Here is a 27,827-nt window from a genome sequence, read left to right as displayed (position 1 = left end):
CGGCGCCTTCAGTCTCCTCCTTCGCCGCCTCCCGGTTCCGCAGTCACTTCCTGCAGCTGTTTCCCTGTGGGTCCGGCTGGACTGACTTTTGACAGTCAGCCTTCAGCTGCGGCGGGGGCTTGGCCGGGGCCAGCCGGGAAAGTTGCGCGGAGGGAGACAGAGTTGAGTCAGGCCGAGCCGAGCGCGCGGGGCAGACGGCGGCGGGCGCCCCGGGTGGACGCGGCGCCCAGACTCCTGGCGCGGCCGGAGGGTTCCGGTAAGTGAGGGCGATCGCGAGTCTCGGGGCATTTAGGACAAGCCCGGGATCGAAGGCGACTAGCGGTTCCTATCGGGTGCGGGCTTTCCACCTGCCCTCCACGTGACAGGCTTGCGCTGCTTTTATTTATCTGTTTGTTTTTGAGCTTTTCACGTGTACCATTCGGATCGTCTAGCGGTGCTGCTGCCTTGGCCCTCGCGTTCCCCCCGCCCGGTGGGAGACGGGGGATTCCATCTTTCGTGATGGCATCCTTACGGGATTGAGGTGCGTGTGTGCCTGTGTGTGTGTGTGCGCGCGCTTGTGTGGATGCAGGCACATATTAGGAATGTAAGGTATATGTGGGCGATGCTGAAGTGTCTGTAGCTTAGACTCAAATGTGTAAACGATTCCCCTGGATAGGAACCGTCGTAGCTGAGACTGGAAAACATTCGCCAGTTCACCAAGGCCGTTTCTTCCCCAGATCCCTGCGTTCTTTTCAGTCTTCTTACAGGACATACCTTGCTTCAGCTGATTATTTTTCTATTTTTCTCTCTCTCATTCCTTCCCCATGCGTTCTGATGACCTCTGAATAATGCTCACCGTTTTCGCCTCGTTTCCAGAATTCCCAGTTACTGTACAGACTTCCCTAGTTTGCTGAGGTGTCAGTAACCTGTTCCTTTACACTGTTGTCTTTCCTCTGTAGATTTCTCCAAATGAGAAAGTGGTTGTCTTTAATACAGTATGTGAAGAGTAGGCCCCAGTCCAATCGTGAAAACTATGCTATGACCATCCGTTTTCTTTAAACAGGGTACACTATGAAGCTTTGACTTTCTTTATTATTTCCTCAAAACCCCTTACAAACCAGGACCTTAACCACCATAAAGCCTTCATTTATGTCACTTCAAGCATCAAATTGAATGGTTTTTAAGATCTGAGGAATATTTTATTTACATCAGCCATCGAGTTAGTTTCTTTTCATCTACTGCAGTAGTTGAACGGATCTGAGTCGCCTTTGCTTTGAGTATCTCTCTATTCCACCATCCATGCTTTCTCTAAAGGCTTGGTTTTATTTCTTTTAGATTTATGCCAGTTTTTGTTTGCTAGCATAGTGAACTGATGTAGTTGTCATGCACAGAGCCTTTTGGGGAGTTATATTATCATTTCGATTGTTGAATATTACAGGAAATAATTTTGGAATATCTAGCTATTTTTTAAAAATTATAAAGGTGAAATGTGATAATGGGTATGTCTGTACTTGGCAAGAGTTTTTTTTTAGGAATACAGGGGATTTTATCACTTCTGGAGGGGGTCTCTTGTACCTCTGGGCTTTGAGACTGTCCTTTGTTTTGATGGAAACCTGTAGGCAACATTGGGGGAGATGCGTGCTGGAATTTCCTCAAGTGGGAGTGAGCTTTCATAAAACAAGTCCAGACATGTCTAGGCAATCGGTAGTATTTGATTTTGTTTATATTGTTGATTTCCTTTATCCCGATATTTCAACACCCTCCTCCATTTTCCATTCTGAACTGGCAGCTTGTCTGTGGCAGTTCGATATCAGTATGTCTCTGTACAGGTGGTTTGTGTAGTCTTTTAATATTGTGAATTATTATAATTAGGTAGTTAACTTTTTGAATCCATGGTTTTTGTTTCCTTAGTTTTCCTTTTTAAAATGTCCATGCCTTTCTTTGCATGATTTAATTGAGACGAATAATAAGATTACAGAGAATCTTTTTAAAGGTCCTAAATCTGTATTGCTTTTCTTTATGTTCCCAGAGATATGGACAGCATACTTCTGATTAAGAATAAAAAATATTGTTCTTTTAAGTATTATGAATGAGAAGTACTATTGAATATTATGACTAATTTTTGTACTTTGTCTTTAACTACATTATTTTCCCATTGCGCTGATACCTCTGCTGCTCCCAGACCTGACTTTATTTAGTATAAAAGTTGTTACTTGATTGCAATTTCCATGTGTATACTTATTAAATGTGGTAAAAGAGACTTTTAACTTTTTAAAATTTTGGTTAATTTTAGTAAATGTATTATTGTCAGAAAATATACACATTTCTCTTGCAGATGGAAAATTTCAGTCATTTAAAATAGTCATATTTTATTCACCAAGGAAAGAGGTTTTAATAGTACTGAGAGAGTGGAAGGAATTGTGTATTTTGGAATAGGGATTTTAATTTGAGTTAATTAGAATCATGGAAACTCAGAACATGTACTGTGGTTCATTTTGAGATACTCAGGGCTAGAAAGCACCATCTGGGTGGGAGGCAGGAGAAATCATGTATAAAATCAAAGAGGTATTGGAACATATTGGATCTTTTCTGAGCAAAACAGAATAATCAGTTACTTAATAAAAAGAGAAAAGGAAATTGCTGAAAGACTGAGGAACTAGAATTAAATGGGGGCTTCTGACAGTGTGAACCATTACCCCAGAGGACATTTACTTGATACATTGTTTTATGCAGGTAATTTATGGCTAGAGGGAGAGAAGATATTCTGATTTTATAGGGGACTCATGAATGTAGTTTAAGGCCATCTGAGGTGGGGTCCTAAGCTCAACGGCCTACAGGGAGCAGTTAAGTAACACAAATACAGATAGTATGCTAAGCGGGAAGGAGATGGCCTGGAGAAGACAGACCTGGCTACTGGGGACAGTGCCTCTCCATCCTAACTAATTGTCCATGTAGGACCATGTGTCAGATGTTGCCAGATCATCCTTTTATCAGGAGAAGCCATGAATCTCTTGATTTTAAAATGTTGATGACTAATTCAATTTAAAAAGTGAAAGCAAAACACAACATTATATGTTCCAAACAGAGCACATCTGAGGCTGCCTGCGGCCTCTGCTATGAAGAATCATTCATTGGCTTACCTATTTAAATATTACTGGTTGATGGGAAGGAACTCTTTTATTTATTTATTTTTTACACAGCAACTGAGTTCCTTGATATTTTAGCTGGCTCTGGGTTCTGAGACACGGAAGTCTTTATTTTGCTGTTTTTGATTCCTCTAGATGGAAAGACCAGTTTGGATGAAAAGAAGACATTTGCTGAGGTTCTTTGCCAGTGGTGTTTTTGTCTGTGCATAGTAATCATCGAGAGTAGTTAAGTGTCAGTGTGCCTGAGGGAAGGGGTCTGGACTAGGTGACCTTTGATGTCCATTTCAGCTGTGTGACTTTTAGATTTAATTAGCCATGGATGCAATGCTATTAATGTCCGTCGGCCAGAGGGACAGCAGTTGGAGCTGGGCCAAGCAAAATAAAGCGAAATCTATAAGGCTGTTCTCCGTGGAAGAGCATAGTGTCAGGGTGGATTAACAGATAGGGGAGGTCTGCTAGATGAAGCAAAAAGAAATCCCAAAGGTGGTTTGGAGAAGTGGAGGAAGGGGTCAGATGGTGTGGTCATTTACATGTTGTATTGCTGAGGTCACATTGTTAAGTGGGCTTTTTTATTTTATTTTATTTTATTTTTTTTTGCTGTTGATAGAGATTTGAAGATTTGAGTTCTCATCGCCCATCGGATTATGCCCAAGACTTTCCAACCCAATGATCCTCTTGCAACACGCTGGCTTTCCTCTGCCTAAGCGGCCCTCATCCTCTCCTCCTATGTCAGTGGCCGCCCGATCTGCAGGAACTTTGCAGCTTCCGCCACAGAAGCCTTTTGGGCAGGAGGCTTCCTTGCCTCTGGCAGGGGAAGTAGAGTTACCGAAGGGAGGGGAGCAAGACTCTGCCCTGGAGGAGCTATGTAAGCCCCTGTACTGCAAACTCTGCAATGTCACCTTGAACTCTGCGCAGCAAGCCCAGGCTCATTATCAGGTAAGGGAGAAAAGAAGGCCAGGCATTTGGTGAGAGAACCTCTTAGGGCTTTGCCCATTTCAGAGTCTTTTCTCCAGATATGACCAGTTGTGCCTGGAATAATCACGATGGCTTAGTGAGCGACTAGACATTAGTTTGTTTGATTACAAGCATTATGTTCCCTACATTAAAAGAACACATCACTTTTCACAGAATGAGATGTCAACCTAACTGTGTGGCTTTTGATATCTTGCTAGTCATTGCATGCTAATGTATATCATCTATGCTTGTGTACAAACCTGTGATCCTAAGGTGAATAGTTTTTGAGACATGATGTACCAAACTCAATTCAGACTGTTTAGGAGAATTAGCCTGATGAATATTGTCTTCCAGCTAATACAGTTTACATCGGTTCGAGGTAATCTATGAATGTTATGCTTTTTCTCTTTGACCTCTGACTCTTCTCACATAACCTGTCACTGCTAAAGAAAACAGAGGTATTTTTCTGTGGCTGGAATAAAATGACATTGGAATATTGAACCTTACCCTTCATAGGAAACATACTCTGAACTGATGATTGTTTCTGAGATTTAAAGCTCTCACCTCCATGTAGAGTGTCTAGTGGAAAGGACAATTTTAAAGGGGTTATTACCTAAGAACAAAGAGAAAGCTAACCTTTGTCTGGAAAGAGAGAGTGCAGTATTTCTTTTTATTCTAGATTGCTATCCGTATACAATTATATAATTTCCTTTTTTTGGAGAAAGGAGACCCGAGAAGCAATTGAGGCCAAATGCCACTGAATGAAAGGATGCCTTCTGGGTCAGCACTGATTTGACTCTTTACTCTCTGCATGAATAGCTGCAATCATAAGACATGCGGTAGAGAGATGACTTAGACAGGTATTTCTTCTATCGCGACGCTCTGTCTGTAACATAAAGTTGTTATTTACTCTAGGTGAAAATCTTTTTCTGTTTTGTTTGGATCCTAAAGACTGATGATTGTGTCACTTTGTGATTATACGTCAGAAATATTTTGAGGGTGTATTGTTTTCCCGGGGATTGAGGGGAAGACATAATGTGTCGCTTCCCTGGAGTTGCCTTTGTTTGGGTTTGTTTTGCCCTCAGGTGTAGCGCATTGAGTTAATTATATCTCAGATCCTGGCATTTGTCCTCAGTGGTGCATAAAGGCATCTTCTGGTTTTATTTTTACATTCCCCCCGCTCCTTCAACCTCACTCTCATTCCCTCTATGTATCACTCTCCAAACCATAGTGGTTTGATATGGGTCTTCCTTTGCCTATTTTGCCATTTGAGGGGAGTCTATTAGGATGCTGCTTCTCAAACCCAAGACACAGTGCTAGCTTTCCTCTTCATTTGTTCCTGTGACATACTCAGTGTTATAGCCTAAGACTCCCTTTGAAAAAAATCAAGCTTGAGATCTAAAGTTTTGGTTTTTAGCTGTATAAAGCCCCTTGTAAGTCATTAACTTGAGAGGAAACCCACCTTTGTGCCCTTTAAAGAAGAGTTGTTTACTTTTATGAGGTAAAACTCTTGGGCAATATGTGATTTTAATATATGTGTATGGGTTATATCTGTATCTCCTGCCTTTTTTTCCTCCTCATATCACTTTGTGTCTCCATAGACAGTGATGGATGCTTCTGGTTATGCATAGAGAGGATTCAGTTTGAGCAGGGTCATTGGATTATAAAGCTTAAACTATATAAGAAACAGGATCTGCATTTGTTTTTTTTTCCCTTTGATTCCGTGTTTTCATGCGTGTGTGTGTGTGTGTGTGTCTCAGTAATCAGATTTTTAAGTGGAAAAGTTGGAGGAGAAAGGCAGCCTGTCATAGTGGATAATGTAAGCAGCCAAAAGCTAGGGTAAAGATAAAGAAGAAGATAGTTGGTATTAAGAAAGTAGAACCTGATGGAAAATTAAAAGTTCCAGTTTTTTTCCCCAAGAGTTTGTTTCTAAGAGCTTAGAAGCAAAGATTTGAATGAAGTCAATGTTATTCTTAAAGACGGAGGGTTTTTGTTTTTGTTTTAAGATTTTATTTATTTATTTGACAGAGAGAAATCAGAAGTAGGCAGAGAGGCAGGCAAAGAGAGAGGGGGAAGCAGGCTTCTGCTGAGTGGAGAGCCCGATGTGGGCCTCGATCTCAGGACCCTGAGATCATGACCTGAGCCAAAGACAGAGGCTTAAACCACTGAGCCACCCAGGCACCCCTGTTTTTGTTTTTTTCTTTACAGAGAAACAGGCCAAAGGAGTTAGTATATGAAAATATGGAGCAATTTCATTAGGATAGTATGAAAAAAAGTTAACTTTAGAAGTAAAACCTAGATTTCAGCAAGAATGATATAGTCAAGATGACAGAGTGTGGATCAAAGAGTAGATCAGAATAATAAACAATTAGAGCATGAACATTACTTAGAGGTGGGGGAAACCACTATAGAGGGGAAACATAGAAATATCTACCTGAGGGATGTGTCAAAGTCTCCGTACATGGTACAGAAATAGGCGGTGATTTGAAAAGGCTACTGAAGACAAGGGTAGGACCAGTGAGTAAGGCTTACCAAGAACCAGGATTAGGTAGATTGGCAATGATTCTAAGTAGACTAATACAACAAAGTGGTAGACGAGATGATGGAAAGTTTTATTTTTGAAAACCTGCTTTATCATTTTTAATATAGAGTGATACCAAGACTGCAAATTCACTATTTCAGTTATGTGTGAGATAAAAGGGGTCAGTGGTAGACTGTTTATAAGCTGGATACACATTTGTGTAAAGTAATAAATCACTGTGATTACATTTCTCCAAACAGTTGAGTCAGTTGGTGCCATTGTTGAAATTGCAAAGTTTCAAATTGCGCATGTGTTATAATCAGCCTTCAGTCTGGTGTGAGTGGTGTTACACCAGAGTGTAACTGTATCATATTCCAGAAATCCAGGACATACAATGGAAGCTGCTTGATAAACACTTCCTTTAAGCTCACTCTGACATCCCACTGTTCCTGAGTTGGGTCTGCCTTAGCAATGAAGCATGTGTATCTGTGATCACCACAGATTTAGTTTTATTCCCAGGACTTGTCACCCAGTCAGTCTGCTTCAGAATACCCTGCATTGTTGTTTTATTTTTAATGATATTGCATATTTTTACAGTCTCAAATTTATGGATTTAGTTATATCTTAAAATAAAAGCTTTGAAAGAAAAAAACGTGCCTTCATTTTATTAAAATCTGTCTGCAGGCTTCAGGTTACTTAGGGCAAGCCTGGCATGGAGTAACACAACACTGTGTTAGCAGCATACATGCCCAGAGGAAGAACTACTTTGGGTGGAAGATTGTTAACAGAAATAAAACAAACAAAAAAAATGGATAAATTTTGCTAGGGCATCCACAGTGTAAAATAATGTCAACCCATGTACCTGCTAATTTGCATGTCTGTTTGAAAAATAACTACTCAGATACTCAAAGTACATTTCTAAAGTTTGTCATAAAAATAGGTTTCTGTTTGTAATATTTAGCAGCCAAATAGTAATGTGCCATATTAATTAGATTAATTTGAAAGTGAGACAGAATGCAGGTTAAAAAAAAGTAGTTCTAGAGTTATGAGAATGCAGTTGATGTTATCCCAAAATTTAGAATACTGATTTTAGCACTTATATTTTAACATTGGTCACTCAGGTTTGGATGGCATGATTAGCAACTCTAATCTCAGCTAATTTTATGTTTTCAAAATTCTCCCACCTGGTTGTTTTCCAAATGAACTTGCAATGGACTGAGAATAGTCAAATGCACTTCATTAGGGGACAGAAGTTTTCCTTGATACTGCTGAAAGTTGTGTCTTACCAGCTCTCTGCCTTCCCATCCCAGTACCGCTACCTCATTTCTTCTTCCAAAGAGTACATATCTCTTCTTCTGACAGGCTGATTCCTCACCATAGCTCTGGTTTTCATCACCTGTCATCACTTCTTTACCCCGATCAAATTAAAAACCTGCTCAAGTTTTTCTTTGTAAACAAAAATAGCAACAACAGCCTTTTCTTTGCTTTTAATCCCTCTGGTTGGCAACTTTTCTCCTCTCCTTAGAGTTCTGACAGGTATAATTATCCTCTCCTGGTCTTCTTCATGTCCCATCTGTTCCCCAGCCCACCCCTGCATTCTGGTTTCATTCCAATATTCTACTGAAAGGGGCCTCCATGGTCACTTGTGACCTTACCGGGCAAATCTAGCTTTTTCTCACTTGACCTTTTGTAACATTTGCCTTTGGTAGCAGTTCCTCAAAACATTTAACGAAATTTTAACTTAAAACAACGCCTGGGGAGCAAAGGGCATATATGTGCTCCCTTCTGCCTCCATCCCCACCTTTTCTTTTCCATTCTCTCTTCCACTTCTCATCTTGCCTTGGCTATAGTTTTGCTTTGACACTGTTAAGGTTGATGGGATTTTTGTTTATTCAATAATAAATTAAGTTTACCATGCTCTATTTGTAGGTTGATTCTAATTGTTGGAAATTGACATTCAGCATTTGCATTGCTATAACTAGGGAAATATTCTTCTTTTTTTTTTAAGGTTTTAAAAATTTATTTATTTGACAGAAATCACAAGTAGGCAGAGAGGCAGGCAGAGAGAGAGGAAGGGAAGCAGGCTCCCTGCTGAGCAGAGAACCCGATGCGGGGCTCGATCCCAGGATCCTGGGATCATGACCTGAGCTGAAGGCAGAGGCCTTAACCCACTGAGCCACCCAGGCGCCCCGGGAAAAATTATTCTTTGAAGAGCTGTTTTCTTCTCTGTGTTTCCAAAGTCACGATTCCATGCTACTCAAGAGGAATGTTCAAATGGATGACCCTTTCTTGAGTGCCACCAGTTACTCAAAATCATGTCCTTTTTAGTTTGTGTCATATGTGGGTTGTAACTTAGAAATAAGCTTTAGTTTTTCTTGAGTTTCTGAAACTTTAAAAACAGGGAGAAGAATCTTATGCATTTGTTAAGAACAACTACTAGCTTCTTAATCATTCTTTTAATTGCTTACAATCCTTTTCATTAATCTTCATTAAACCCACTGATTTCCTGTTCTAATTTGGACTAGTTGTTTCATAACTGGATCTTGACTTTATTGTGTAGCTTATTGTATATCCTAGAGTTTTTATTTGCTTTTCTTCTTTTTCCTTCTTTCTCTCCCATAATGTATCTTTATCATAACCCCATTCCCTCTCCAAACTCTCATACTTTCCATTGTGGAATTCCTGCTTTATCCTAGATCCCCCCCATCTTCCTGTTCCATATGCAGCTGATTGCTCCCCGGGCTTGCTACACAGCTGTCAAATTTGGATTTTTCTTCATTGCCCTCTGGCATGGGCTACAATTTTCTAAATATGCATGCTTTCTATTTTTCAATCTTGTTTTGTTGGAGTACATTTTCACATTATTTGAAGGAAGAAAGAATAAATATAAATGTATATTACAATAGATCTCTGTCTTTAAAGTATAGTGAGAGAGTAATAAGACATAAATTTTTTTCTGAGCTCTTGTGTGTCTAAAAATGTGTGTATTATGGCTTTATAGGTAATCATTCATTTTCTGGTTGAAAGTTACTTTTCCTAAGAATGTTAAAGGCTGTACTTAATTGTGTGTACATGTGTGTGTTCGTATTTATTTATTTATTTATTTATTTTTAATCTAGTATTTCTGAAGAGAAATCTTACTCTGATTCTTACTCTTTTGTGGGTGACCTACTTTAATTTTGGGCTTTTTTCCTCCTGGAAGCTCTTAGGCTCTCTTTTTGATCCTTGATATCTGAAATTTTACAATGATGGATGTGTTTAGTTGTGCATCTTTTTTTCATTTGTCTTGGTCAGCACTAGAAGTTCTTTTCCGTTTACATATTCCTGTTTCTATTGAGCTCCGGGGAATTTTCTTTGATACTGTTTCCTTGATAATATTCTTCTCTATCTCTTTTCCTGGTAATTCTATTAGCACTAGCCTGGACTAGCTGGATTGATTCTTTATATTGCTTATCTCTCCTTTCTTTTATCTTTACTTTATTCCTTCTTTTATACCATAAGAGGTATTCTTGAATTCTAAACCTATATTGAATTTTTTAAAATTTTGACATTTACGTCCTTAATTTTTAAGGGCCTTTTGATTTCTTTCTTTCTTTCTTTCTTTCTTTTTTTTTTTAAAGATTTTATTTATTTATTTGAGAGAGAGCATGAAAGGGGAGAAGGGCAGAGGGAGAAGCAGACTCCCCGTGGAGCTGGGAGCCTGATGTGGGACTCAATCCTGGGACTCCCGGGTCATGACCTGAGCTGAAGGCAGTTGCTTAACCAACCGAGCCACCCGGGCACCCAGGGGCCTTTTGATTTCTTATTGTTCCCTTTACTAGCATCTGTTTTTATAGGCTATTAGTTAAGAACATGAAATCATGGACTTTGGGGTCAGACTAGTCTTCAAATTGTAGTCTTATAACTTACTAGATGTGTATCACTGGAAGACATATTTCCTAACTTCTCTGTGTCTCATGAAGAAGAATTTGTTGATGATACTAATGATACTGCACCTTAATGTGTATAAGATGTTTAGAACAGTTCCTGGTATCTGAGATGGTGTTTAATACTGTTGAGTTTTCTGAGGGTGCAGTGGAGCATGGTAGTATGGGCTCTGGAATGAGATTGTCCCCAGCTCTGCCATTTACTCGTGGCTTTGGGCAAGTTTTATTTTATTTTATTAACTTTTCTGTTTGAATAACATTTAACTTACAAACCAGTTCCAAAAGCAGTACAAAAAATTCCTGCATGTACCTCATCCAGATTCCCCAAATGTTAATATTTACATAACTGTCCTACAATTATACAAATCAGAAAATTAACTCTGATAACAATAATATCTAATATACAGACTACATTTCACCAATTATCTAATGGTGTCTTTTTTTTTTTTTCTGGTTCCACGGTCTGATCCAGGATGAAATTTTGCATGTGGTTGTTTTATCTCCTTTAATTTAGACAGGTTTAGTTTTTCTTTGCTTTTTACAGTCTTGCAGTTTTTGAAGAGTTGTTTTGTAGAATATCCCAATTTGAGTTTGATTGATGTTTTCTCATGACTGCATTCAGGTTATGTGGCTTTGGGGGCAAGAATATCACAGAAGTGATGTTGTGTCTTTCCCAGTGCATCATATTAGGAAAGATGTGAATATTTTGTATCACTGGTACTATTACTTTGGTCACTGTTTAAGATGGTATCTGCCAGGCTTCTTCTTTGTAAAGTTACTGTTTTTCTTCTTGTGTTTAATAAGTATCATGTGGGGAGATACTTTGAGACTCTGAATATTTTATTTCTTACGGTGTTTTCATTCATTAATTTTAGCATTCGTTGATGATTCTTCCCTATAGCGATTATACTATGGTGTTTGCCAAGTGGTGGTTTTCTGTTTTAATTATTCTTTTTACATGTATTGGTTGTAATCTTATTTTAAAGAAGAAATTTCTGCTTTCTTAATTAATTCATTCAATCACCATGGATTATGGATTCTTATTTATTCTGGGATGTAATCTCTTACTATCACTATGTATCCTGATGTTTATTTTTCTAGATTTGACCAGTGTGCGCCCTTTCAGGTTGGTGGTTGTGTCCTTTTGACATGACCCTGTAATATTTGTCGTACTTCCTTAATTCCTGAATACAAAAGATTCCAGGATTTTCTTGTATTTTCCCCATGCCGGCCATTTCTTCAAGGAGCCAGGTTTTTTTTATTGGAAAAGGGTATTTAGAAACCAAAATCTGAGTGCAGGGTGTGCTTTTCACTACTGGGATGTTATTGTTTCTAGATATTCTCAGTGACAGAGCTAGTAATATTTACCTATGTATATACATTTATATTTATCTACATACACGTAATGTTGAAAATTGAGTTCAGACTGATACTTCCAATTTCAGTACAACACAACAGTGTACATTCTAACCTTCCATCTTTTCTTAATTTTTCACTCCTTTCTTCAATGGGGAAAAACCTAGGCTTTCATTAACCACAAAACACACACACACACACACACACACACACACACACACACACTTTCTCTTTCTCTCTCAGTATATATAGTTTGGAGTTTGATAAGCTAGATCCCCACGAAAAACAAACCTACTAACCAGGGGATAGCATTTGTGAATTGTTCTTTTTGTCTTTAGGATGACATATTGTCAAAATACTGTTTTACAAAGTTACTTAGGTTACAGAGTTGCTACCTGCTAAGGTTCTTGTTTTGTAAAGTTTTTCTTCACTATTTTTCTTCTTGTGTTTAATAAGTATCATGGAGAAGTTACTTAAAGACCATGTGAATAGTTTTTTTTCCTCCCCTCCCCATTCAGTATGGTTATGTTATTCATTTTTCTATATAGTTAGATTTGTTTGCTTCTGTTTATATTTCATTTTTGATCCTTCCCTATCCTTGTTGACTTTGATTCCTTTTCTAAGTTTATGAAATGTTAATATAGTTATAAAAGTCAGAACAATACAAAAATGTATTTGTAGAAAAGTGTCACACTTTACCATTGCTTGTAGTCCTCATACGTTTTTATTTTTTACTTTTATTTTTTGAAAGAGAGAGAGAGTGAGTGACTGGGAGTGGGGAGGAGTAGAGGGAGAGAGAATCTTAAGCAGGCTCTATGTTCGGTGCAGAGCCTGATGAGGGGTTCAATCTCATGTCACGATCTCAGTGTCAGATAGTTAACAACTGAGCCACCCAGGGATCCCTTTACACATTTTTAAATGATTTTACTACCCTGTTCAATTATTTAATGTGTTATTATCTGGGTTTGTCAGTTTTTAATGATATCCCAGCTAAATTGTGTATTGCAGAATCAATGAACTTATTCTACCTTCTTCCTTTTTCTGTCTCTCTCTCTCTCTCTCTCTTTTTTTTTTAAAGATTTTATTTATTTATTTGACAGAGAAAGATCACAAGTAGGCAGAGAAGCAGGCAGAGGGGGAGGGAGAGGCAGGCCACCCACTAAGCAGAGAGCCTGATGCGGGGCTTGATCCCAGGACCCTGAGATCATGACCTGAGCCGAAGGCAAGAGGCTTAACCCACTAGGCCACCGAGGCACCCCTTTTTCTGTCTCCTTTTTGTTACATTATTTCCATTGTGTCATAACGTGTAATATTTGAACATTAATCTTTCACCCTCATCTCCACCTTTAATTCAGTCTTCGATCTACAATTATATCCATGAAAATACTCACCATCAGCCTTTTTGCTGAAGTTTTCCAGTCATTTCTTGGTTGAACGAAGCTCCAAAAGATTCCTCAAGCAGGACTTAGGAGTATTGAATTGCTAGGGTTATGTATTTTTAAAATGCTTTTCTATAGTCTTGTCTCTTGATACAGGGATAGTTGCCTGTACATCAAGCCTTAGTTCACACTTTTGTTAAGTTTAAGAAAAAATACTTCTCAACTATGCCTTGTCTTACATATTATGGATGAATTCTAATTCTTACGCATTTGTAAGTTATTTGATCCTTTTGCCTGGAGAGCTTGAAATGTCATACCTTTTAAAAGATATACTTTAGATCTGATTGTTTTAGATTAATTTTCCCAGATACTTGGTGTGCCTTTTCAGTATGTGGATTCAGGTCTTTACTTACCTTTGGACAGTTTTCTTGGATTACAGTTTCAAATATTAGTTCTGTTTTCTTGTTTTGTTTTTGTCTTCAGGACTCTGGTTTGACATAAAGTATTTCTTCTTTATCTGTTTCCCATTTCCATTGCTTCCTCTCTGACCCTTTAAAATTTTCCTTCATATTGTTTTATTTTTGTGAGAATGAGCGATTGCTCACTGGGATTTGATGTTTTTCCCTTTTTTACTTACGGTGATTTTGAAGTCTGGGCGTTCTGTGGCTTCTGGTTCTGTGAAGGGCATGGCTTCTCTGTATTTTATTTGTTTTTCTTACTATTCTGTATTGTTTATAGAGGGCAGATGGGGACACACAAATCCAGGCACCTGTTGCTGAGCTAGCTGGAAACTCTTGGGCAAGTTTTTAACTATCCGAGTTTAGTTTCCTCATATGTAAAGTGGAGATAATAACACCTACATGAAAGAGATTTCATGAATATTTATTTAGAACACTGCCTGTCATATAAGTGCTCAAAAATTGTTAGTTGCCATTATTATCGTATGTTATAGATGTAATATTGGCTTGAAAACTGTGAATACTGCCTTGGAAATAAAATACTTGATACTCTCTAAAGTTGACTCTTCCTGCAGTAATGTGTACCTGATCTTCTGCTTTTTCAGGGACATGCTTTAGTGTCTACACCATCTGTTATTTGGTCATGCAGATGAGCCTAAGTAAAACCCATCTTTAAGACCAATCTTCCATTGACCGTTTCCCCTTTCTAACTCTGAACCCTATCTCTCTGCTTCCTGTCATAGAACTCTTCTGAATAGTTGCCTATACTGGTTCTTTCTACTTTTTCACATCTCCCATTGTCTCCCCAAGCCACTCTGGGTGACATTTTAACCCCTACTGAAATGAAATCTACTGAAATGGTTCTAACAAAGTTACTCTTGACCTCTCATTTTTAAATCCCAGCATTACTTCTCTGTCCTGATGTTACTAACCCCTCAGTAACATTTGACCTGGTGAACAACTCCTTTTTTTTTTGTTGTTAGTTTTAAATTATTATAAAATACTTCAGACATAAAAAGTACAAAATAATATAATGAACATGTATATTGCCATCTAGCTGAAAGAGTGAAAACTATCCATTCAGCTGAAGCCCCCAAGCATCTCTTCCCAATTGTATCCTCTCCAGTACTCCCAGATGTAGCTACTATACTGAATTGATATTTATTGCTCCATTACTTCTTTTGTACTTTTGCTACATATGTGTTTTTTTATGTACTATGTAGTGGTTTTCATGTTTTTAACTCCCATATTAAAAAAATTATTCTCACATATCTTCTTTTGAAACTTGTTCTTTTCATTCAGCATTTTGTTAGGAGAATCATTCATGTTGCCATGCATGGCCCTGGAATGTTTATTTTCACTACTGTATAGTGTTCCCTTATATGAGTAGACTATAATTTATGCATTATCCTATAGATGGACACTTCAGTTATTTTTTGTTTTTTGTTTTTTTTAAAGATTTATTTGTTTATTTTTAGAGACAGTGTTTGAGCAGGAGGAGAGCCAGAGGGAGAGCCAGAGGGAGAGGGAGAAAGAGAGAGAGGGAAGCAGACTCCCTACAGAGCATGGAGCCCGATGCAAGGCTTGATCCCATGACCCTGAGATCATGATCTGAGCTGAAATCAAGAGTTGGACTCCTATGTATACAATGAATATTATGCAGCCATCAGAAAGGATGAACACACTTTTGTATCAACATGGACGGGGCTGGAGATTATGCTGAGTGAAATAAGTCAAGCAGAGAAAGTCAGTTATCATACGGTTTCACTTGCTTATGGAGCATAAGGAATAATGTGGAGGACATTAGGAGAAGGAAAGGAAAAGTGAATTGGGGTAAACCAGAGGGGGAGACGAAGCATGAGATAATGTGGACTATGAGAAACAAACAGGATTTTGGAGACGCGGGGGTGGGGGGGGATGGGTGAGCCTGGTGGTGGGTATTAAGGAGGGCACATATTGCATGGAGCACTGGGTGTGGTGCATAAACAATGAATCTTGGAACACTGAAAAAAATTAAAAAAGAAACTGTAAACAAAGGCTTTTCTTTATCTTTAATGTAAGCTGCCTATGAAACAAGATTCTGTGTTTTTATCAGATCTATGATTACTTAAGGAACCGAGTCTTTGCTATTAAAAGAGCCAAGTGTTTACCATCGTGTGACTTTTCGTATATGTTAAATTTCATGGGAAGCATTGTGAAATAAGAAGTGATACTAAATTTTCTTTAGAGTATATTTGTATGAAATTCCTAAACCTGATGTGCCCTGGTATCATGGTGTCAGTTATCATTTGAAAATGTCTCTCAAGGAAATAACCAAATTCTCTCGTCAATTGCTGAAATATAGTCTCATCAGATCCTAAAAAAAACCATGAAACAGCTCACCTACTGTGGAAATTTCTTTTCCTTATAATGTTCCTGCTTTTCCTTATAGTTTTACCAATGAAGTGTATATATTAAATACTTCCAGGGCATCGGGGTGGCGCAGTTCGTTGAGCAACTGCCTTTGGCTCAGGTCATGATCCCGGACTTCTAGGATCGAATCCCGCATTGGGCTCCCAGCTCCTTGGGGAGTCTGCTTCTCTCTCTGACCTTCTCCTCTCTCATGCTCTCTCTCACTCATTCTCTCTCAAATAAATAAATCAAATCTTTAAAAAAAAATTTCTAAATACTTCAGGTCATTTTGCCAGTGTTTTTATAATCTTATGTAAAATAAATAACCAGTAAGTTAAAAAAAAAAATAAATAAAGAGTTGGACTCCTAACTGACTGAGATGCCCCGACACTTCAATTATTTTTCCTTTTCATTATAACTAACTAATAGTTCTCCTATGAACATTCTTACAGATATCTCCTTGTATGTGAGTTTCTGGTGATACCTAGAAGTATAGTTTCTGGGTCATAATATATCTAACTAGATTATTTTTTTAATATTTTATTTATTTATTTGACACAGAGATCACAAGTAGGCAGAGAGGCAGGCAGACAGAGAGAGAGAGGAGGAAGCAGGCTCCCCGCCGAGCAGAGAGCCCGACTCAGGACTCGATCCCAGGACCCTGAGACCATGACCTGAGCCGAAGGCAGAGGCCCAACCCAGTGAGCCACCCAGGTGCCCCTAGATTGTTCTTTTGAAACACCTTATTCTAGGCTTCCATAATACTCCCCACTTATCTGGTTTTCACTTTGATAGGCCAAACATTCTCAGTCTCATTTTCTGGATCTTCATTCTCTATATTATATTATCTTAGGGCTTTGTCCTTAGTTGTCTTCTCTCTACCCAGCTCCAGCTTTGATTTACTCTGATTTATCCCCCATGCTAATCCCAGGTTGATTTTTATCAAATGCAATCCAATCATATAACTACTTTGCTTAAAGTCCTTCAGAGGCTCCTGTCTGCCTATAAAGTCCAAGATCTGTTTCACCATTAAGCTCCCTAAGTATCTCAACTCCTACTCTTCTCCAGAGGATCCAGAAGATCATCTCTCCTTGTGGCTTTTTAACATTACATGCTGGGCTTTTGATCATAGTATTTTTTCTGTTCACAGTTTTCTTTCCCCTTACTCCTTACCTGCCTGGTAAACTTTTGCTCATTTTAAAAGATGACTTGATTTTCTCCTTTTCAGGGACGCCTTCTCCAACACATTTAGGCAGAAGTAAGAAATTCCTTCTTTCTGTTCTCCTGGCAGTTTATTCATTATCTCTTTTGTAATACTTGATTCATTTATTCAACAAATTTTACTGTATGCTAGAAACTGTTGTAGACATCAGGAATAGAAGAGTAAACAAGACAGGTCCTTATTTTTAGGAGTCTATATTCCAGAGAGTGCAGAAGAGAAACAAACAAGTAAACAGACAATATCATTTTAGATTGTTCTAAGTGGCAGTAGGATAAACCTGACTGTGTGATGGAGAGCATGTTGTGCAGAGGGTGGGAGGATGCGGGACACTTCAGATTTAGAGAGATGCCATTTGAGTTAAGATCTGAAAGGAAAAAAGGAGCCAACCAAGCAGAGATCCACAAGAAGAACCTTCTAGGCAAAAGGAACAGCAAGTACAAAGGACCTGGAGCTAGAATGAGTTTTATTTATCATAGTTCTGGAGGCCTAAAGTCTGACATCAGAGCAATAGCATGGTTGGGTTCCAGTGAGGTCCTCTTCCACACGGTAGATGGCCAACTTCTCCTTGGATCCTCGCATGGCAGAATGAGAGAGGGGGAGCTTTTGGGCTTCTTTTTACAAGGGCACTGATTTCCCTCATGACCTAATCACCTCCTAAAGGCCCCACCTCCACATACATCACATTGGGGTTAGATGTCCACATATGAATTTTGGTGGGACATAGTCATTCAGTCCATAACAGAGGTGAAGACAGATAATTTGGGAGCTACTGACTTGTCAAGATTATATTTTAAAGCTATGAGACAGGGGAAAATAATATAGATGGAGAAGAGGGCCAAGGCTGGAGCTTTGGATGTTGCAGCATTGAGAGAATAAGTGGTGGGTAAGGAGGGCATCCTAGGAGACAACAGAAAGGAGTGTTCATGGTGTTGTGCTGGCCAGATTTAGAACATGGTGAAGCCACCGATTGTACCCCTGGATTTGACCACAGCAAGAGCACCTGTAGGACATTCCAGTGGTCAGAAGGTAGAACTCATCTCCTTACTTTAATTAACTGCTTACATATCTGTCTTCTCCTCTTGAGCGTGTGCTAGCCCTTTTTATTTCTAGGGCTTAGCATATAGTAGATGGTGAAAGACTGCCTAGTAGATGGTGAAAGACTGTTTGCTTACAGGTTTGAAGTTTACAGTGCAGTCTGAAGAATAACACATTGTTGCACCCTCATTTGGAATGCTTTCAGACCACTGGCCCTTCCCTCAAATTTCTGTCAGTTCAAGGAATATAATAATGTGAATAACTACTTAAACAAAACATGCTGGAGAGGTGAATGCATCTTAACAGTGGTTCACAGTGCCTCCTGAAGTCATCCTAAAGTAGTCAGAAGGTCTTGTTTTGGATTCAGAGGACCTGCTGAAGCTCTGGCTCCCTTACCTAGCCCAGCTGAAGGAAGATGCCAGCGCAAGTCCTCCACACTCTGTGGATCGCAGCTCCTCCTCAGCTGTCATATGTGGATAATATTAACAAATTCCTCTTACAGGAATTTTGTCAGCAGCAAATGAGCTAATGCACACGAGAGCCCTTTGCAAGTAAAAAGATACTCTGTAAGTGCTATTTTTGTAAAAAGAATTGGATTATCCATTTCATTACTGACATAAAATAGATTAGATCACAGTGTAATAAAATTTGTATTTAGGCAGTGGCATATGAATGGCAAGTTGGGGGAGGAAGTAGATCACTGGAAAATGTGATACTTTTCCAGAAATATATAGGAAATTAATTTCTTTTGGGTTTGTTCTCTTATCTTTCCCAGATAAATCTTTCACTTCTGTTAGAACTGAAGTGTAGACTCTTTTACTTTAAGATCTAGTGGGCTCTTTGCCCCGGTGTTGCATATATCTGCAAGAATAAAATGTAGTTCATATTGCTTGGGTTTTTTATTTTTTCCCATTTTTTCTATTATTATTATTTTTTAAATGAATACATGAACTCTAGTTGACACTTTTTTTTCTTGGTGACTACTCATTTCACTTTGGTTCTAGGGTAAAAATCATGGTAAGAAACTCCGAAATTACTATGCAGCCAACAGCTGTCCTCCTCCTGCCAGAATGAGCAATGTGGTGGAACCTGTGGCTACTCCAGCTGTTCCCATCCCTCCGCAGGTGAGACACATATATCAGGGTGGGAGTTGTCCTCTGCACACATGCTCATGGATGAAGTTTGTCATCCAGAGGCCCGTCAAGGTACAGTTGGGCAAATACTCCTGGAAGGTTCTACTTGGCACTTTTAACTCCTCGAACTGTAGTGCAGTGTTTAAAGCATGCCAACATCCATGACCCTGAGATTTCTCATTGGCTTTGGTTGTGATGCATGAAATGAAGAAAGAAATATTGTTACACATGCCTTTCTCTTAGCATGTCTTAGAATTCTGGGTTAAATGACCCTGAGTGTCTAGGCTCTGCCCTGAATGAAAAGAGAGGTTTTCAGTATTTATTTCTTTATTGTAGTTAATCCCATTTACTTTATAATTTGCCTTCCAGCAAGGTCAGTTTTTTGAGATTGCCCCTTTCTTCACACTATGGAGAGAGCCTGTATAAACTTTTTCTGGACTTTAATATAATGACACACACTTGAGATGCACGTTCCTTTCACTGGTAGATAAAGCAGATGTTTTGGGCAAGATAATGCTGTACTTTAATAGCCTCTGAAATATGGATTGTATTCCTTAATCTGTTTTTGTCCACAGAACAATACATGGTCATAAATAATAATAACTCTAATCAAGTATTTACTATGCCAGGCACTCTGCTAAGCACTTTTCTTACATTACTTCGTTCAGGGCTGGGACTAGGGTGAGGTGAGGGATGCACTTGACTGAGGCACAAATTTGAGAGGGAGACAAAACAGTAATGAAGAGAAATATTTTAATGTACTACTTTAAAATTCCAAATTAATCCGAAAAAATCAGCGGTAAACAAAATGTCAAAAACTTAAAGCTGGGTAAGTATTACTAATTTTCCTTTTGCCTCAGGCTGCAGTATAGCTTGGCATGGCACTGTGACTGGTCCTGTCTTTATTTAAAATTTTGATATTTTGTTTATGATGATTTCTTATATTAGGTTTGATTTGTATAAATGTTCCATTAACATATTATTTTATCTTGATTATTGAGTTTTTTGATGCACCCTTAAATTTCATGCCCATGGAAAATGCTTGCTTTGCCTTAATCTCCTCTCCTTATAAAGCTGAGTGCTTGTGGTCATACCATAACCTTTGGTTATCTTTCAACTCTTAGGAACTTTGAGGGGAAGGAGGGCAGAAGCTCCACATTTTTTTTTTAACTTTGTCTCTTGTGTCTTTGATGTCAGATGGGCTCCTTTAAGCCTGGAGGCAGAGTGATCCTGGCCACGGAGAATGATTACTGTAAGCTTTGTGATGCCTCCTTTAGTTCTCCGGCTGTGGCTCAGGCTCACTATCAAGGGAAGAATCACGCCAAGAGGCTGCGGCTGGCGGAAGCTCAGAGTAACTCATTCTCGTAGGTATTGCCATTTTCTCTCAGGCCAAAGTGTTGTGTAAGACTGTCTTTAGAGAAAAAGAGTTGAAAGGGATCCTTGTTTAGAAGTCTCACACTTTTCAAATTTGTTTTCTCCAGGGAGTCCTCAGAGGCCGGTCAGCGGCGGACCCGGAAAGAAGGGAATGAGTATAAGATGATGCCTAATAGGAGGAATATGTATACAGTACAGAATAATTCAGGTACCTTGGCTACATTCTGGAAGTGGTCTTCTTTATTTTTATTTCCTTTAGTGATAATAGCCCTGAGAATATGGGGTTAGCCAATTGTTCCATTTGTCTAGTGGCTTTTCAATCTGGTGTTTATTTCAGGTATTTATTTATTTATTTATTTTCTGTGTAGTTTATTATTTATTTTGATTTTAAATTATAGTTTATGTTTTAAGGCCTCCCCCCCCCAAGACTTTATTTTTATTTATTTATTTGACAGACAGAGATCACAAGTAGGCAGAGAGGCAGGCAGAGAGAGAGAGAGGAAGGGAAGCAGGCTCCCTGCTGGGCAGAGATCCCGATGCTGGGCTTGATCCCGATTCGGGGCTTGATCCCGATTCGGGGCTTGATCCCAGGACCCTGGGATCATGACCTGAGCCGAAGGCAGAGGCTTTAACCCACTGAGCCACCCAGGCACCCCTGTTTTAAGGTCTTTGATCATAGTCCCTTTACACTGCTTCTGGTGTTTGCCAGCCAAGAAATGTAAAATGCATTATAAAAATGGGCTGTTTGGTTCAAAGTTGTGTCCTGTTAAATCTCCATCTGTTGGGGAAAATAAAAAAGATTGAGCAATGGCTTTAAACTTGGGGGAGTTTTTACAAAATACACGTCTGAACCATGACTTAGAGATTTTTAGTCAGTAAATTCGGAATGGGACCCAGACATATGTGTGTTTTAGAAATGGTTCCTCAGTGATTCTCATATACACCTTCAGTTCAGAACTGCTGCATTATAGGAATGTTTTCTGCATTTTCTGATTATCTCCAGGAGGGAGAGTTGGACTGAATAGTCCTTTATCCTCCCCCTGTTACAGCTTCCAATGCACACATATACCAGGAGAGGTAACTCATGGGAACAGTAGGTCAAATGAAAAACAAAAACGTTCTTTGGAAAGGCAAGATAAACATAGAAAAAGGGACATAGAGAAAGCATAATGTAATATGATTAATAAAAGTTGAAACATACATCAGTGATTATAGTAAGTACAAATTTACTGAAGTCCCAGTTAAAAGACAAAGATTATAAGATTGGACTAAAAAATTCAGCTGAGAGTCACCTGGGTGGCTTAGTTGATCACCTGGGTGGCTTAGTTGATTAAGTGTCTGCCTTAGGCTCAGATCATGATCCCAGGGTTCATGGGATGGAGTCCCACATTAGGCTCATTGCTCAGCAGGGAGTCTGCTACTCCCTCTGTCTCTGCTCCCCACTGCTTATGCTCTCTCTTTCTCTGTCAAATAAATAAATAAAATCTTTAAGAAAAAAAAGTTCAGCTGAGGTGTAATGAGCACTGGGTGTTACATAAGACTGACGATTCACTGAACTCTACCTCTGAAACTAATAATACTCTATATGTTAATTGAATTTAAACTAAAAAAATTTAAGATAGAAAATAAGAAAAAATAATAAAATAAAAATAATAAAAAATAAAGAGAAAATAAATAAAAAATTCAGCTGAACTGAAGGAAGCTGAAATAACTGCATTAATATTAAGTAAAATAAACCTTAGGACAGAGGGCAGTTTGGACTGTTTTCTGGGCAGAGTACAATTAAATGAGGAATCAATAACAAAAAATATATTTAAAAAACCCTACAAAATTTCCATTTGTTTGGAAATTTTTAAACACTTCTAAATAACTGGATCAAAGAAGAAATCATACTGGAAATTAAAAATTCTTTTTTAAAAAGATTTTATGTATTTGAGAGTGATCGAGAGAGAGCATTGTGCATGAGTAGTGGGAGAGGGGCAGAGAGAGATGAAGAGGCAGACTCCCTGCTGAGCAGGAAGCCTGAGGCTCTGTGGGACTTGGTCTGGAGTCCCTGGGATCTTGACTTGAGCCTGAGCCAAAGGCAGATTCTTATTCTTAACCAACTGAGCCACCCAGGTACCTGGAAATTTAAAATTCTTAAAATCAAACAGTAATAAAAATATATTAAATTTTGTAGGATACAGTGAAAGTAATATTTTGAGAAAAGTCTTAAATATTTATTATAGTAGAAAAGAAAGCAGAAAACTAATAAGCAATGGTCCAACTTAAGAATTCAGTTGTATAATTGGGTATTTACCCAAAGAAAACAAAAACACTGTTTTGAAAAGATATATGCACTCCTGTGTTCACTTCAGTTATTTACAATAGTCAAGATATGGAAGCAACCCAAGGATCCCTTGATAGATGAATGGATAAAGATGTGGTGTGTGCGCACGTGTACACACACACACACACACACTATGGAATATTATTCAGTCGTAAAAATGAATGAGATCTTGCTATTTGCAACAACATGGATGGACCTAGAGGGTATTGTGCTAAGTAAATACAGAGAACCCTAGGCAAGAGGCAGGTGGCTTTGGCAAAATAGTGAAGGGTAATGGGAGATACAGGTTTCCAGTTATGGAGTGAATAAGTCAGGGGATAAAAGATACAGCATAGGGAATATAGTTGGTGGAACTATAATAGTGTTGCATGGTGACAGTTGGACTACATTTGTGGTGAGCATAGCATAATGTATAGAGTTGTGCAGTCCCTATGTCATATACCAGAAACTAATGTAACAGTGTGTGTCAGCTATGCTTCAATAAAAACAAACAAGCAATACCCCCAAACCTAAAATACATTAGTTATAATTTGATTTGCCTATAAATATGTCACATTGAATATTTTGAATGCTGAAGGAGAATTTATTCAGGTAATTATAGATTAGCTTTTTTTTTTTTTTTAGTGCAATAGGCCAGTAAATTCAGTTTAACATAGTTAAAAAAAAGAAGTCAGCTATGTAAAAAGAAAAAAAAATTACCGATAATTCCTCCAACATTTTTGTATATGTTAATATGTCATTCCCATCTCTCTATATATTCTTTGAAATAGAAATGTGATTATATTTTGTGATATTCTTGTTTCACTTAATAGCATATTATAATCACATTTTCATGTAACCAAAGAAAATCAAAGAGTTTTTATTACTTACAGTGACTGCATGGTTTTCTGTTGCATTCATTACCATGATTTTTCAAATCATCTATTTGTTCTTCTTTTCCCATATCCTCCCATAAAAACTTGTATGCAAACTGATGAAATAATGTCCTTGTTGATAAATCTCCATACAAAAATTCTCAGTGTTTTCTTAGGATAATACTTAGAAGTAGAATTTTTGGATTAAAAAGTTAGTATAATGATAAAACTTTTCATATAATGTTTGGAAGTTAAACAATTTTTAAAATTTTATTTACTTTTTAGACACATTGTCATTTGGAGCTGGGGTTTGGCTCTACAGTAACCTTTCTGACAGTAGTTGGAGGAATCATTTCGCTTCTTAGATTGAACGTGTATAAAATTGTAATTAAAAAAATCTATTAATTTTGCATTCATTTAAAGCTCAAAGTGAATTTTATAATTTGAGATTAGCATGACATATTATATTGATAACCAGACTGTCATCATTTATGTAGTGAATATTTTGAAGTGAATCCATTTTAATCTCTTGCTTTAGCAGGTCCTTACTTCAATCCCCGCTCTCGGCAGAGAATTCCACGTGATCTGGCCATGTGTGTTACCCCAAGTGGCCAGTTTTACTGCTCCATGTGTAATGTTGGGGCTGGTGAGGAGATGGAGTTCCGGCAGCATTTAGAGAGCAAGCAACATAAAAGCAAGGTGTCTGAACAGCGGTACAGAAATGAGATGGAGAATCTGGGATATGTATAGTGGTTGTTGTATTCAGATAGAGCAGCTTTTCCTGCCTGTTGTTTGCCTTCTGTCAACATGCCCTGCTTTTGTGGTCCTTTTGATCTGAGTATATTCCTCTGCTTAATGTTAATACGTGTAACCTGCAGTGGTACCATGAGCTATCAAGACTGGGGAAGGAAAAGAATGTGCTTCTTAGGTCATGATGCGTTTTCAGGTCAGTTGTGTTGAGCTGCGTAGAGCATGTGACCTACCTACCCCACGAGAAATAACTTTTTATCTTGACCAAGTTCTGGTCAACTAGTAGCCTGATCACTTAGAGCTTTAACTATTTAAAAATTTCACCTTCTTTTGCAGTTTTAGTTTTACGTACTGTTAAGTAAAGAATTTTATTGAGTTCTTACTTCAGATAGTGGTAAAAACAGGTAAGCAGAGATTCTGGTTTCCCAAGGTTTCTTTGGAACCACCTCAACACAATGTCTTGCCAGTAGGATATATGAATATAAACCGGATTAGAGTCTTTCCCAGGACATGTTTTCCCCTTGTCTTCCCATTATTGATTGAATATAGATTTTCTTGGATTTATACACTTCCAGTGTGCTTGTAGACTTCCCAACTATGAAATTTCATTTCCACTTGTGGATTTTACACATTTAAATGCCATCTTCTTCCTTCCTTCCCCCTTCCCCCACCCCACCCCACCCCAGTTGACTTAGCTTGTTTAATGAGCTCATTTTCATGTCCCAGCTATTTTGTGGGCTTTCCAAGCCCCCTGTTCCAATATTCAATGCGTTTGAGATAGATATGCTATTTTTTAAAAAAATATTTTTCAGATGGTTTTGAGAAATGTAAAGATGTGTTTGCTTTTTCAATTTAGAGTTATTCACTGATAATAACCTACTTATATGACAATCTCGATTGTTAAGTTCAGATCTCTTGATATTTGTTTTGGGAGACTTTTTCGATAAACAGATCCTTATGGTTTACTTATGTTCTTTCCTGTCTTACCAGTTGGTTGGCTACCCTGAAAAATACTACTACCTTATTATTTTATAGATAGAGAGGATTAAAAAAAAAAGTTAACCAAATTTTAGTTTCATAATATCCAGTAGTAAAATACATGAACTTTGGTTCTTTGTAATTCAGCTTCCTTAAAGGTTGTGGAAATACATTATGGATTACTTTGGTATCTGATCATTTTAACAGTATTATTATTTGGTTTTGGTTTTTAAAATAAGAAGCTCTAGTGTATGGCTAGATAAACTAATGGAGTACTCTATGAACTTTAATTAGTTGTATTTTATCTATTTACTGTATTTACATGGATAAGACTGGTGCTCATCCATACTTTTTTTTGAAAGGCCACATTCACCAGGAAGTTTATAATGAGCAGTATCTTTGCACTATGGTCAATTCACATTTGATTGCTTTAATTAGTAATTAAAAATAAAACTACTATTTTTCCTTGAGAATTCTATAGGCAAAGAGATGGGGAGAAGGAAATTGCAATCATCATTCCTTGCCTTTAATCCTTATGAACAATTTTTGAGCAATGTAGATCTGTATTTAAAATTCAGTTTTGGGATAACCACTGGTACAATTATCAACTTGTTCTTCTGTTGAAGTGGTGGTTTTTTGAAAAATAGAATTGCTTAGTACATTTTTTTCCCTCCCAGAAACAGGAGAATGAAATAACATTATTGAGATTCTATCTAGACCTGTGACTCTGAGTATAATAATCCTTTTATACAATTGATTAGTTTAGGCCAATTTAGAACTTATTTTATTGGTCAGTAGGTTACTCATTTTGCTGCTAAGTATAATTTTGGGGTAGAATTTAATATTACAGTGCTGGCCACTTAGTTCTTTAATTATTTAAAAAACTTATTTTCCTCCCTTTCTCTGTATGTCTGTGTACATATAGACATACATACATATATGTATGTGTATATAAGTACATATATACACACATACATGTATATTTATGTGATACCATAGAGAAGATTTCATTGGATCCTTATTTCAGGTAATAGTAGAAGATCGTGGATAAGAATGTACAGTTTGTAAAAGTGGCATTTATCCACTTTCAGTTTTTCCTTTGCAAATAAAATTGAAGGATTTTCCCCACTCTCCCCACTTAATAATTTCATTACATATATACAAAAAGCAGTGGACTTAAAGGCCTTGATGTCTTTCCTGGCCTTGCATATTCAGGTTTCCAGTCTCCCAGTGCCCTTAATGGATGTTATGAATGCATAAACGCATTTTCTTTAAAGAAAAAAGTTAGATTTATAGTGTTATTTCTTACTTGCTCTATTTCTTTGCACTAAAGAAGAGCTATGTGTTTGTTTTATATGACACTTTAGATACCATATTGCCTACGATAACTCGGTTTGCTCCTTAATTTCCAAACTGTAGGAAGTTGATAACTTCCATGATCATTTATAGAGGTTACCTACACATCCAAAAAAAGAGAAAATCACAGATCTCTAAGACAGTGGATTGTTTTGGGGTTGTTACCTTGCAACATTCTCCTGTGCTCCATAGGTGAAGCAAAGGTGACAGAGGTTGTCAAAAAGGAAATACCTAAATAAATATATCTCTGCATGGTACAATTTCTCATCTTCATGCATTCCTACTAGACAGTGTTTTTTCCCTGTCGAAGAAGGCCGTTGTTACTACCACAGTCAGTGATACGTGATCTCTGTTGGTTTCCTTTTGTGAAGTCCAGTCCTGCTCTGTAATGTGCTCTAGAATCTGCACCCTGTGCTGCCCAAGAGTCATGTTAGTATCTTTGTATATGCTGTACACAAGGACGGACAGAGGCCTAAACAGCGGAAGACCTTTAGTTGAGTCAGTAGATTTCAGTAATCATCTGCAAGAAGAACTCATAGCATCAAAGTCTCTTTGTGAGTATCTTTCTGTAAGTTGTCATTCGAAGTCAATGTTAGAAGATAACCATTAGAAACTCTTCTTAAGATATCGAGGGCAAGAAGTTGTAAAGGAAAAATTCCATGTTCCAATTAAAAGATTGGACTGCC

The 27,827-nt window shown here is 37.9% G+C and overlaps 1 protein-coding gene across 2 annotated transcripts; it reads left to right on the top strand.

The window, feature by feature from the left end:
- Positions 1-68: 68 nt before the first annotated feature.
- Positions 69-27,827, top strand: ZMAT3 (zinc finger matrin-type 3). 2 transcript variants are annotated; one of them, XM_080798594.1, is made up of 6 exons: positions 69-256; positions 3,733-4,061; positions 19,372-19,491; positions 20,698-20,864; positions 20,982-21,082; positions 24,596-27,827. In XM_080798594.1, the coding sequence occupies exons 2-6, from the start codon at positions 3,792-3,794 to the stop codon at positions 24,805-24,807; spliced, it is 870 nt and encodes a 289-aa protein (XP_080654720.1). In that variant the 5' UTR covers positions 69-256; positions 3,733-3,791; the 3' UTR covers positions 24,808-27,827. The 2 variants fall into 2 exon arrangements, with proteins under 2 accessions (XP_080654720.1, XP_080654721.1); XM_080798595.1 differs by having other exon boundaries at positions 162-256; positions 24,599-27,827.

The sequence above is a fragment of the Martes martes genome (assembly GCF_963455335.1).
Source record: "Martes martes genome assembly, chromosome: 1".
NCBI lineage: Eukaryota > Metazoa > Chordata > Mammalia > Carnivora > Mustelidae > Martes > Martes martes.
This window is presented reverse-complemented; position numbering and strand designations above follow the sequence as displayed.

Coding starts and splice junctions, on each gene's coding strand:
- ZMAT3 (XM_080798594.1), top strand. CDS start 3,792: ATGATCCTCTTGCAACACGCTGGCTTTCCTCTGCCTAAGCGGCCCTCA. Junction 20,865..20,981: donor GCTCAGAGTAACTCATTCTC/GTAGGTATTGCC, acceptor TGTTTTCTCCAG/GGAGTCCTCAGAGGCCGGTC. Junction 21,083..24,595: donor TACAGTACAGAATAATTCAG/GTACCTTGGCTA, acceptor CTCTTGCTTTAG/CAGGTCCTTACTTCAATCCC.